General features: G+C 35.3%; 1 protein-coding gene across 2 annotated transcripts in view; it reads right to left on the reverse strand.

Moving 5' to 3' along the window:
- The window catches only part of LOC127959729 (tumor protein p63-regulated gene 1-like protein), a 29,622-nt gene extending 17,385 nt beyond the window's left edge, over window positions 1–12,237 (reverse strand). For both annotated transcript variants that reach the window (XR_008154288.1, XM_052559074.1), the window contains exons 1-4: window positions 12,072–12,237; window positions 11,187–11,432; window positions 10,437–10,528; window positions 7,083–7,259 (exon numbers count right to left, since the gene is read on the reverse strand). Coding sequence is in view for 1 of the 2 variants with exons in the window: in XM_052559074.1 (XP_052415034.1) it covers window positions 7,083–7,259; window positions 10,437–10,528; window positions 11,187–11,426 (509 nt within the window). In the remaining variant the exon portion in view is untranslated. The remainder of the gene's footprint in view (window positions 1–7,082; window positions 7,260–10,436; window positions 10,529–11,186; window positions 11,433–12,071) is intronic.
- Between the last annotated feature and the right edge of the window lie 326 nt (window positions 12,238–12,563).

Genomic DNA, 12,563 nt, shown 5'->3' on the forward strand with positions numbered 1-12,563 from the left:
GCTGAATCTGACTGTTAGCCATGGTTTATTTTGGATGATGTTTTTTTTCCTCACGGTAATGTCACAGCTTCCAAACGCTCTCAACGCAAAAGCCTACTGGTGCTTGTGATTGTTTAGCTCCGCCCACATGTCACGCCTCCAGCCGGTCGTGTTTTTCCGGGGAAAAACGGTACAGACTGTCTTTCTCTTATAAATATAATAAAACTAAAGACTTTTTGGAGTTATGAAGCATGCAGTACTACTCTATAGGTACTCAAGATTAACAGGATACTGAGTGAAAACGAGCATTTCACCCCCCCTTTAAGGTTACAAGTCTGACTCTCTTACCATTAGGCCATGACTGCCCCCCAATTTCTAATAATTTAGTGTAACATCAAATTACATCAAAAAGACTATACAGTTAGCATGGAAGGTTTAAAGTTGGATTGAGAAGTTAAATTTTTTTAAACAATTTCCAAACTGAAATGTCACGGCGATTCTAGGTTGACTCAAAAATAAATGCAACAAGAAACAGACTCCAATGTATTCTTAGTTAAGCTTTGGTGCAGCGTCTTGAAATTCCTGTAGCGGTCGACTGCACTTTGTATGACTGAGGACTGGCAAGTCAACACACTAGATGAATATCAGAGGTCTGCTACAGCTGTCAGGGCAAGTGGCTCGCAAGTGCCAGTGCCAACAAACAAATCCTCAGATTGCTCAATAGTTCCTACGATTGAGCAGCACGGCCAGATTTTACAACACACATGGCATACATCCATAAGCCACTCTTTTACTTGACAGGAGAATTGCATGATCAAAAGATAGAGACAGGGAATTTCATGCACGAATCTCAGAGCAGGTGAGAGAAAGGCAGGTGGGGCCTTATTCCATCCAGTGATTCATTTCCTTCATGAAATCCAGGGATGCAAGTGCCAAGAAATGATACATCATAATGCCTCTGTTTAATATACAGTGGAAAGAAAAAGTATGAGCATTTATTGGAATTGGTAATGTCATCGAATTTTTATCCAATTCACTTGGATAACTGTAAAGTAGTTTTTTTTTTTTTTTTTACATGACAATGATGTGTCTATGTGATGTATATATATATATATATATATATATATATATATATATATATATATATATCAGAATTGTCATTTAGTACTGACCTTCAGAAGATACTTACATGTTTCAGAGAACAAAATAAGCAAAACTTACCTTTATTATTCTGTTCAAAAAGATCAAACACCTCCCAGCTCTAATTGCGCTGTATTAATATTTTAAAAGATGTCAAAAAAAAAAAGAAAAAAAGAATTGCTGTTTTAAAGGAGTCAGATATGCAAGAGACTCATCAATAACTTGTGAAATTCATGACAAAAAGTCAATTCACTTCATTTTTCCACAGCAGAATGAATGTTTAATGGGATGTGCTCAATAAAAACAAGAATATTATTGTATTTGTTTTGTTTCCTTAAGAACACTGTGTTTTTCTATACTTGTAGAGAACTTGTATACCGATGAAGATTGCATTTTATGGCCTATTAATGCATATAACCAACCAATTCCAAAGGTTTCACATACTTTTTCTTAGCACTGTAGGCAACATTTAACCGCAATCGGAAATAAATCAGCGCTCTCCATATAAAACACACAAGATTTAGAGATTTACCATTATGCTTCCTGAGTCTCTCAGGTCCAAACAATGCTGACACATTAATCTATATGAGCGCAGTGGACACAGTCAATACAGCGAATGACCTGACAAGCACTAGCATGTTGACACGTAGTTAAGAAATGGTTAACAAATCCTTATGTAAATTTGAGCTAATCCACCCCAGGAAGTCAATCACAATGAATTCTGCAATACAGTTCTTTCGTTTGTGCAGTTTATACCCCACCCAGAGCACCTAATGGAAACAGCTCAGATAGATTGCAAGGTCTAGAAAATCTGCTAAACTAATAAGCTTATAGTGATTCAGAAGTTATATCGGCAGCCTGGTTCTTAAAAAGGTATTATTTATAAGGTGGTATTGGATACAGCGCCGTTTTGAGAGGATGTGTACTGTACTGATGCTGCTCTAAATGTGTGAAATTGCCCCCTCTGCTGACCGGACTGCAAACCTGTGTGGATTTGATTAGCTACTGAACCAAAAAAATAACAAATGAATAAATAATAATAATAATAATAAAAACCTTTGCAATGCATTTAATTAAAGAATGAGGTTGTATACATATTATGGCTATGTATAATGTATATGTGCATATGTTTTTTTTTTATTCAGTAATGACTAAATTGATCAAAAGTCTCAGTTAAGATATCATTTATTTATTTAATCCACTTTGATATTATAGCAGTAGAAATTACATTTTAAAATATACTGACCGAAAACAGTTATTCTCTGTCTTCTCTGTCAATGTATGTTATTGCTTATCCAAGTTTTGTAATGACAATCTTCTGTGCTTAGTTGCAAATGTTATTCTCTATATGTTTGTTTCTGACAGATAGCTGAAAACATTGCCTCCAAGTATGACACATTGTGATGTTCAAAAAGCATCCTTTTTACACTTGACTTACTAAATATATTTTTTTTCTAGAAACATTCCGTGAAAATGTAAAAAAAAATAAAAATAAAATAAAAAACCTGTTGTCAGCATGAGCTACGGAGAACACATGAGTGATGTGCAGGGTAGATGGGTAATTACCTTGTCTAGACAGTCTGGGTCGAAAAGCACTTTTTGAAAGCATTGCACACTCCATCCAGCCACACTGAATGAACGCTCTTTGCACATTTAAACTATCTTTGTCATTCAAAACCACCATAAACCACACTCCCTGCAGTTCAGAGAATTTATCACTAGCCATACAGACATCTGGAGCAAACCATGATACAACTTGGCCATGGTGTACTGCATTGTTTGGCTGTATAGTAAATACATTTCATTATCATGTGAAAACATTTCCCTGTTTGATAGTTGAATACTCATCCAATGCTCTTTCTTAGAAGGTGTACAGTTAATGTTACAGAATCGAAAACAGAATTTGTAGAAAGAGTTACAGGTCTCTCTTGTCCTTAGTAAAGCCAGTAGTCCAACCATTAATCACTGTAATGACTACGAATGGTAAAAGTCCACACATAATCAGCACACTTTTTTCACGTCTTGCTCTGACTGTTGGACAGTTCTGTGGAAATCTGTGGAAAGGTTTTAAATATGACCAAATGTTTTCGACAGAGCTGAAAGTACTAGGAAGGCACCATTTTCAAATTGTGGCTGATACTGATATGCTGGGAATTGTTTTATTCTTATTAATGACATTTTATACTACTTTGAAAACAAAAGTAAGAAAATAACAAATTAAAATAAAATCAATGGCTTTAATTGCTACAATTTAATTGAGGTATCACAAATTTGTAATGTACTATATATAAAAAGTGATATTCATATTGAGATCTGCTAAAAATTATGCAGTAGATGACAATGGTACTAGACTAGATGACTAGAGAGTAAATGTTATCTTAATGTAAAATGTAAAAAAAAGGTAAAAAAAAAAAAAAAAAAAAAAATGTAATCCATAAAAAAACTCCAAACTTTTGAATGATAGTGTATCTAATCTTAAGCCTAAACTGATAAATCAATAAAAAAAACTACATAGTAAACTATCCAGTACTATACTTCAAGAGGTAGATGAAAATTTAGATGCCTTCAAGATAATACAAGACTCCTGCATTTTTTTGCTGGTGTCCTGTTCACCCTGTCTGAGATAATTTTATAATATTTAGCTGATGCATTGCATTGATCCAGTGTCAAATTCTCAACACAAACTTAGACTTAAATTTGCACATTAATTTTCTTTGAATGTACAAATGCCTTCAACTATAACACTGGGCCATCGCAATTTAAACATGCTGACATGAAGATAATACTTCATATTTAGCCCTAAGACGTTCCATTCACTCAATAATTCATCGGACTGATGCTGCACAGTGGTGTTAAGTAATAACCGAGGTTTGCCTTTTGATGCAATTCCACTGTAGTATTCTACTATCCTGTATTATACTGTCCCACTACTGTACTGTAAGTGAGGTTATGAACAAAAACATCTGAAGTGTCATCTGAGGTGTCTAGCCATAACCAGATGAAGAGCTCATCATTGAAGTGATTAAAGTCAATGAGACGAAAAAAAAATGCATTGCAAAAGACAGACTGGAGATCAATGAGAATAACGTTTAAGAGTTAAAAGGAAAACATTAAGCAGAGAACGGCATGTACAGTCATTTAAAATAGAGAAGTGCAGACAGAGCATGAGACTGAAAGAGAGACAAGAAAAAAAAATGATGAGGGAGAAGGAAAGAAATTATTAAGCAAAAGAGTGGCTTTAAAGCTTGCCTTTTCCCTCCATCACTCTAGGCTGGTTTTCAGTGGCGTTTTATTTATAATTGAATGTAATGTGGGGAGATAAAGTCAGCCCAATACGGCCTGCCTCTTCTAAGCACTTCACGCCACATTACGTTTTATTCATCAAATTAGTTTTACTTGGGTTGGTGTCCCCCGAGCCAGCTTTAAAAGGTTTGGATGAAAGGACTACATTAATTTCTACCACTAATCGGTTACACAAGAGCTGTACTGACAGTTCTCTCCTCCCTGTGTTATAAAGTCCTCTTTACATCCCATTTCCATTCACATAATCCCTCCACACAAAAATTAAGAGAAGAAAAGAGGTTTGGGCCTCCTTCCCCTCTGATACCATTTGTTAAATCCTGCTGCATTGTGGGTATTATCACCCTGTAAAAACTGTTAATACGGTTAGGAAAAATGACTCATGGTCTCAGATTTTCTTCATTTGTCTGTTTAAGGCTTTAAGCAGCACATTCAGGATAGAGAAAAGTACAGGAATGAATGAGAGTCTAAAGCCATTGGATAAATATTCCCAAACATATAAATACTTTATTATGAGAATATTATAGGTTACTGATCCAATTTGGAACACATAGCCACTCAAGGTTACAATCTTAAGACAATGTTACTGTCATGCATCCAAGACTGCAATTAAGTGAGCAATAAACTCATTAGGGCTGTCCCTATCTAAAGATTGTTCTAATCCACTAATCGACGAGTGCATGCATAAAGTTTGCCGCAAAGCACCAGCCAAAGTAAAGACTGTGTGCTGGTAAAAATAGCAAGGAGATATATGACCCTGGACCACAAAACCAATCATAAGTAGCACAACTATATTTCTAGCAATAGCCAACAATACATTTTGTCTATTTGTATGCCAAAAATCATTAGGTTATTAAGTAAAAATCATATCCCATTAAAATATTTTGTAAATTTCCTACCATAAATATTTCAAAGCTTAATTTTTGATTAGAGATATGCATTGCTAAGGACTTTATTTGAACAACTTCAATTTTTCTCAATATCTTGATTTTTCTGCACCTTCATATTCCAGATTTTCAAATATTTGTATCTCGGCCAAATATTGTCCTATCCTAACAAACCATACATCAATGGAAAGCTTTTGGATGATGTATAAATCCCAGTTTAAAAAAATAGACCCTTGTGACTGGTTTTGTGTAAGACAAACAACAAGCAGAATACATAATGCTGCCACATACATGTTGAACTGCTTCAAATAAAACTGATGCTGTTTTTTTAGGGCCACTCCCTGGACTAGGGCTGTCCAAACTCGGTCCTGGAGGGCCGGTGTCCTGCAGAGTTTAGCTCCAACTTGCCTCAACACACCTGACTGGAAGCTTCTGTGCCTAGTAAGAGCTTGGTTAGCTGGTTTCCGGTGTGTTTAATAAGGGTTGGAGCTTTACTCTGCAGGACAATGGCCCTCCAGGACCGATTTTAGACAGCTCTGCTCTGGACAATTCACTTTAAAAGTATTGCTAAATGTGCAAGAAGCAGCGTAATATCAATTTGCAGAAATGTCACCACAGGCACAATTTTCCAATGAGCCTGACTTGCAACAACAAATAATATAATATAATATAATAATATAATATAATAATATAATATAATATATCTCAAAAGTTTAGGGTTGTTAAGACTTTTACTGACAAGTCTGTTATAGTACACTCACAAGTGCTGTATTTATATGATCAAAAATCCAGCAAACGGTAGTATTGTGAAATATTATTACAATTAAAATACCTGTTCCTGTTATGGCATTACTCTTGTCCTCAGCGTCACATGATCCATCAGAAATGATTTAAATATGTGGATTTGGTGCTGAAGTAAGATTTCTTCTTATTATCGATACTGTACTTACATTTTTACCTTAAAATTTAATTTGTGCTACATTTATTAAGTTATGTGATGAACACAAAGTTCAAAATAACAGCAATTAATTTGATTCATTTGATTTTTATTTATAACAATGTAAATGTAATTTCAATGCATACTTACTGAATAAATGTTTGCCTAAAACTAATCTTACTGACCCCAAACCTTTGAGCGATAGTGTTCTTCTATTGACACATCTTTCAACAGCACATAAAATATGTTATTTTCAACCAGGTGTCCAGCTATTATTTACAGAATAATATTATTCTGGTTTTAATATTAACATAATATTGTTAACAGCTATCATTATTTCCCTGTGTTTACATACAGTTCTCAGAAACACAATGTTGTTACTGAAGCAGAACATAAGTCTATCTCTCATCCTCGACAATCCCTGCCAGGCTGTCATCTACATGCTGTATATCTCCCCAGACTTTACACTTATTGTGCAATTAACCATGACGCGCAAAAAGTGAAGAGGAATTTGTAGCTGATTTGCAGAACTGTGTGGAAGATGTTTCTTAGAAAAACAAGTCCTGAGAGTTCTTGAATGCACAAGCCTTCGTGACACATGGCAACAGGTGCCACAAAAGCAACCAGTGTAGCGTAGACAATTTTTTGAACTTCTGTTTTTGTTTCTGAAGCTCACAGTTGAGCAAAGACTATGAATATCATACATGTGTGGTAAAAGATGAGGAAGTGAAGGCAAATGAAGAACATTTCAGAGACTTTTTTTGTTGCAGTAGTGAGACGTGGCTTTTTTTGACAGTAAAAAAAAAAAGCATGTTGATGAAAGAATGGGTGCTACTCACGTCAGGAGGGAGCGTGGTGGAAAGCAGAAGGTACCATGGCAGATGCGGTCGATAAAGTTGAGTGGAATCTTCTGAATCTGCTCACAGTTAAGCATGACAAAGTCATATTTGAAGAGGAGGAGGGTGTTCTCTGTGATGATCACCAATCGCTCTTTCTCATTGTTCCAATGATCAACTCTACACAGTAACAGGAAAATGGAGAGAGTATTAAACTATTGGTAAAAGTTGAAAAAACACTATTCTGGCCAGTGTCAGAACCATAGCCTTGTACACAGTGCATCCATCCATTAATCAATCAATCAACCAATCAATCTCTGGCCAATTCTATAGCCTGATAATAACTTCCTAACTTTCATGTCATGCCCAATATCTGATAAATGAAAACTGAAAAACTTAACAGACAGAAAAAACAAATACATTTCTAAATAAATGTAAAGTCTAAAGCATAGTTGTCTTAAATGCTACAAGTGAATTGCATTGTGAAATCATAATGTATTCATTATTAATTAATACATTTTAATTGTAAACTTGAATCCAAATTTACCAATTTTAGAAATGAGCTTATACAATTATTGTATGTATCCAATACTGACTGAAACCTATTATATTGTGCATATTTACAAATGCTATTCAATCACAGTTTTTTAAAATAATAATAATAATAATAATAATAATAATAATATTTAGGAGTGCTCGTTGAAGCGGATCAATCATTCAAGCAACATATTTAACATCATAAGCAGTTGTCAGTTGTTACTTTGTTGTGCAGGAATTCTGCTATTGCTTTTGACAATTTTGACAGTTTTTGCTCTTCGCTTCGAAAATCTTAATGGTACAGTGGTATGTTTGTGGTCTGGCAGGAGTTCCAGAATGGATAATATCATTAACAGCATCTTTAATCAAAACGAGTTTAATTCTCTGGATCATGTTAGCAAGGCTCCCCTGCTGGGCCCGACTGCAGACCTCTGCTGTGTTGCTACAGTACATCAGTGTAACTACACCAGAACTGGCCTACATTCTCACAAATCTGTTGCTCACAATTCTTCCACAGCTCTGATCAAGCACAGAAGGATTCTAAAACAAGTTGTTGGACATATGTTCATTTACAGTTTGACAGATTGGTTTAGCACATGTCGACAAATGAATCTTGCTGCAGTATTGTTTCTATTCCAGTTATTCTAAATGGCAACTTAGAGCAGGCTTTTTCAAACTTTCTCTTGATAAATGTAGAAAATATTTACTTTGTACTAAATTGTGGATCAGTGGGCATTTTTATACCCAATATTAGAGTACAGTTAAATGTACATTAATTCAAATGTATTTAATGAACCAATGAAGTGTAAATAATCCAAGTAATATACTGTCTTTAAAAACCCATGGATAACAAAAGCAAGCATTCTTTAACTTATGGGCCAAGTTTTTTTTCCAAAAAATATATACAAATCAAATGATCTTCTCTCTCAAACTCTCCATAGGCCTCCTAGCATGGGCCAGATCCCATTTTGAAAACTCCTGGCTTGTGGAATCTTTTGAAAATTATTTAAGCACAGTTCATTTTATAGATTACAAAGGCTATTCTATTGAAAATCAACCAACCAATCAATCAATAGCTATAGCTGCAGTGGCTGTGAATTCTCTGCAGAGTTATTTTGCAAAAAAATGCCTACAGGTCCATCTCAGTAAATTAGAATGTCATGGAAAGGTTCATTTATTTCAGTAATTCAACTCAAATTGTGAAACTTGGTATTAAATAAATTTAATGCAATGGAATTCAATGAAGTATACTATACTGATTTGTTGAGATAGTGAATTGGTGGGTTTTTGTTAAAATGTGAGCCAAAAACATCACAATTAAAAAAACCTTAGACTTCAGTATGTGTGCATTTAATTTATTTAATACACAAATTTCACAGTTTGAGTTGAATTACTGAAATAAATTAACTTTTCCATAACATTATAATCTATTAAGATGCATCTGTATAATCATGTGGGTCTAAATAATCTAAAAGCTTCAACAATTTCAACAATTGCCTTTAGTATACTTGTTCAAATATTCAAGCCTACATTTTTAGATTCAAAGACATGTCAAAACAAAGATGTGTATTCAGAAAATGAATAACTGATGGATGAGCCGCTTTTTAAGAGTTATGTTTTATTTTTCTCAGTGCTCTCACCTTAACTGGGCAGAGAGAAGTTGATTTATGTACAGCTTCTTCAGATTTGGACAGTGACAGAAATAGCACATGGGAATCTTAGTACATTACAAGTTATGGGTGCATTATGGTGTTTGATGTAGGTACTTTTCACTTGGTGAGAAACTCATGACTACGGAAATGGAATATTTTACCTTGGCTGGGTATGTGGGCCTGGGGGCAGGCGGTAGGTGTGAAAGACCACAAAAACACCACATAGACGCAAACACACTAACAGGCCCTAGGGCCTTTGGATCTTGTACTGTAAATATGGGTTGCCCTTGGCATCACAAGACCTGTTGAATTCAACACTTTTCCTTTTCTGCTAGATTATACTAGATTTTCAAAGAGTTAGATGACTGTTTACATTCAAGGTTATGTGGTTAAACTCAATGATAATTGTGTATCTTTTTATTATATCCATTAAAAATGCACAAAAATTGTATTGCTTCATATATTATTAATGTGTTACAATGATTTACATCTTTTTTTATTTAAACTTGTACATTGTACATTGATTTTAAATTATGCACATAATGCGAAGACATGCACAGGGCAAGCTATATGAATGTTTGATAATGAACAAATGTGGCATATGAGACTATTTAAAGCTACTTTAATGCAACTAAACTATATATTACGCCTTTCAGGTGTCTTTGTTTTGACAGCAAAAAGCTATTTCCTACAACGTCTTCCATAACAAATTTATAGCAGTCAAAATGCATGAATTGCATGGACTTCATCTTTTGTTTCAACCCTAATCTCAAACCACAGAACTGCCCAGACATTCGAGCATGGGAAATATAATATATATATTATTAATTATCATATAGCAAGGGCTTTAAACTGTTTTCTGAAAGCCTGTGCAGAGACAGATAGAAGCTGACATCTGCCAGCACATTTAGCCAAATATCTTCTAGCAGCTGCATTCTGCTGCCTGCTGATTTCGCTTTTAATATTTCCTGCACATTTTACTTATTTACAGAACACGGAGTGAGATAATGGTTTGCATCCTGGAATGAGAGCTATGTGACAAAAGACCTGAATGTGATTTGCTTACTCCAGGTGAACATTGCATATTTGCAGAACAGTCTGTACATACTTTAACTATAATTTGTTGTCTTACAGAAAGAAGAAGAAGAAGAAGAAGAAGAAGACTTACTCAGCCATGAGCCAGATACCTTGGACCGGACCATCTTCTTTGGGATTCACAAGAGCTTTAACATCCTCAATGCCATGGTCCAGTGTTCCAGGCTAAAATGACAAAACACAACAATTCATCTTCATCAAGGCATATTAAAATCAATGGCATCGGTACATTAGGGTCTAGAGGGAATAGACCCCACCAGAGGATGCTATAATGCTGGATTATCTATTGATTGTATGGAATAACACAAACTTAATTTGGTCTGTGGTCCTTAAAGTTACACTATGCAGCATTTGGCCCTTTACTAGTTAAACAATACATTTTCATAGTTATGTGAGTTATAGCTATGCAAGTGAAATGGTTTTAAGTTATGAGTAATGCCTTTTCACCACTTTCATATAGCAACATTTGGTATTTGAGCTGGCCAACAGACAATATTTGTTAATCAAATGACCTCAGGTAGACTGAGGAAATAGAAAACACAAAAATAGCCTATAGTGATCTCTTGAGGTTAAACCATATGTTTGACTGAATATTATCAGGCAGCACTGGACAAGTAAAGAGTATTGTCTGCTTAACATGTGATTGAGGATAATATTTACAAAAGGTGTTGTTATCAGCACTATATTGTACCACAGAGCAACCATGGTTTGTCAAGAAACGTAGATTCAGAAATGATTACTAACACAGTGGAACACCAATTTGTGGTCAACCCAGAAAACTGAGGCTTCAGTGAGACTTCAAATAGGCTAGTAAAGACATTACCCTGAGGACAAAAAATCTCTTCAGTTTAAACTGTTCCACAGATGATGTCCATTTAACTTTGGCTGCTGAAGCATGTGTAGAGGGGGTGCTTTCTCCCTTGGCTTCTGTAGAAGGTGTGCTGGGTTTATCGGTTTCTTTTTCACTTGGAGATTCTTGAGGATTGATGTCTGGTTCCGGAGACTTCTCGGTTTTCTGCTCCAAATCCACAGATTTGAATGTCTCTTCGTCTTTCTCTGACATAGTGACCTAAATAGATTAGATCGTTTGCAGAGCTCTCAGTGAAATCATGCTGAAAACACCCATAAAGTATAAACAATTAATAAATAGGCCTGTACTGGAAGAATTGTTTAAGTGTCGTAATCAGCACGAACGATCGAGTAGTCCGATTCCCGATTCGTTTAAATCGGTTCATTTTAGAGAATAAACAAGTGTAGTTTAGTATCCGAACAAATGATTCGTATGAACCGATTCTTTATTAATGAATCGAAACACTAATGAATCAATCGTCGAGGTTTCACTCAGATCCTAAATAAATCGAGAACTGTGATGCTGTGATGCTATGGAAAGTCATTAAAATGTTCATTTACGCAAATCTTTGGCCAAAACTGTAGATGGTCTATTACATTTATTTCTTCTTGTGATCTCATCGTTTGGCAACATGCTGCTGGTGACAATAAAAGCCTAGAAAGTTTTTTTTGTTTTTTTCGTCCTAGTAGCCTACTAAAATAATCGTTATTAGAATTTTCAATCAAACCCAGTAAGTTTACCCATAGCCCTGACAATTCCCATCCCTAAAATCCTCCCAAAATATTTGATACATATTTTAAACTGCTGTACTCGCTAAAATAGTTAAACGTAATAAAATGCTGGCAGGAAATATCTTACCGCTGGCTGCAAGAATTAAATCAACGTGCTATGTTTGAACAAGACGGTTTGACTCCGCGTCAGGTGCACCAGAACCTGTTATTTCCTGCTTCCGTGGTATCTGTGATGTGAAGATGGGCGTTGACCAGAAAACGAAACCTCTCTAAGACCACAGCAGCTAGAGTAGGCTACGTAGGAAACACGTGTTGCTCCAACAATAAGTAACAAGCCTTTTAAACAGAACAAATTAGTTTATAAATCTCTTCATTTCAATATCTCATTCTGGTCACCTTGAATAACCAATAAAACTGTGGTTATTTTACTTTTCCATCTTTGACATCAATTCAAATAGCCCAAGCCACCCACATTTCTCCCACTAAACAATGAGAAAACTGGCAACTGTATTTTTCTCGACAGCATTTAGGATTTCACACTTACGCTTAATCTTCTGGCAGAAAGGAGCATGGGAAAAATGTTTGTCCCTCATGCTTTTCACACATAGGCCTACTGGCC

The sequence above is a fragment of the Carassius gibelio genome, chromosome B6, assembly GCF_023724105.1.
Source record: "Carassius gibelio isolate Cgi1373 ecotype wild population from Czech Republic chromosome B6, carGib1.2-hapl.c, whole genome shotgun sequence".
Lineage (NCBI taxonomy): Eukaryota > Metazoa > Chordata > Actinopteri > Cypriniformes > Cyprinidae > Carassius > Carassius gibelio.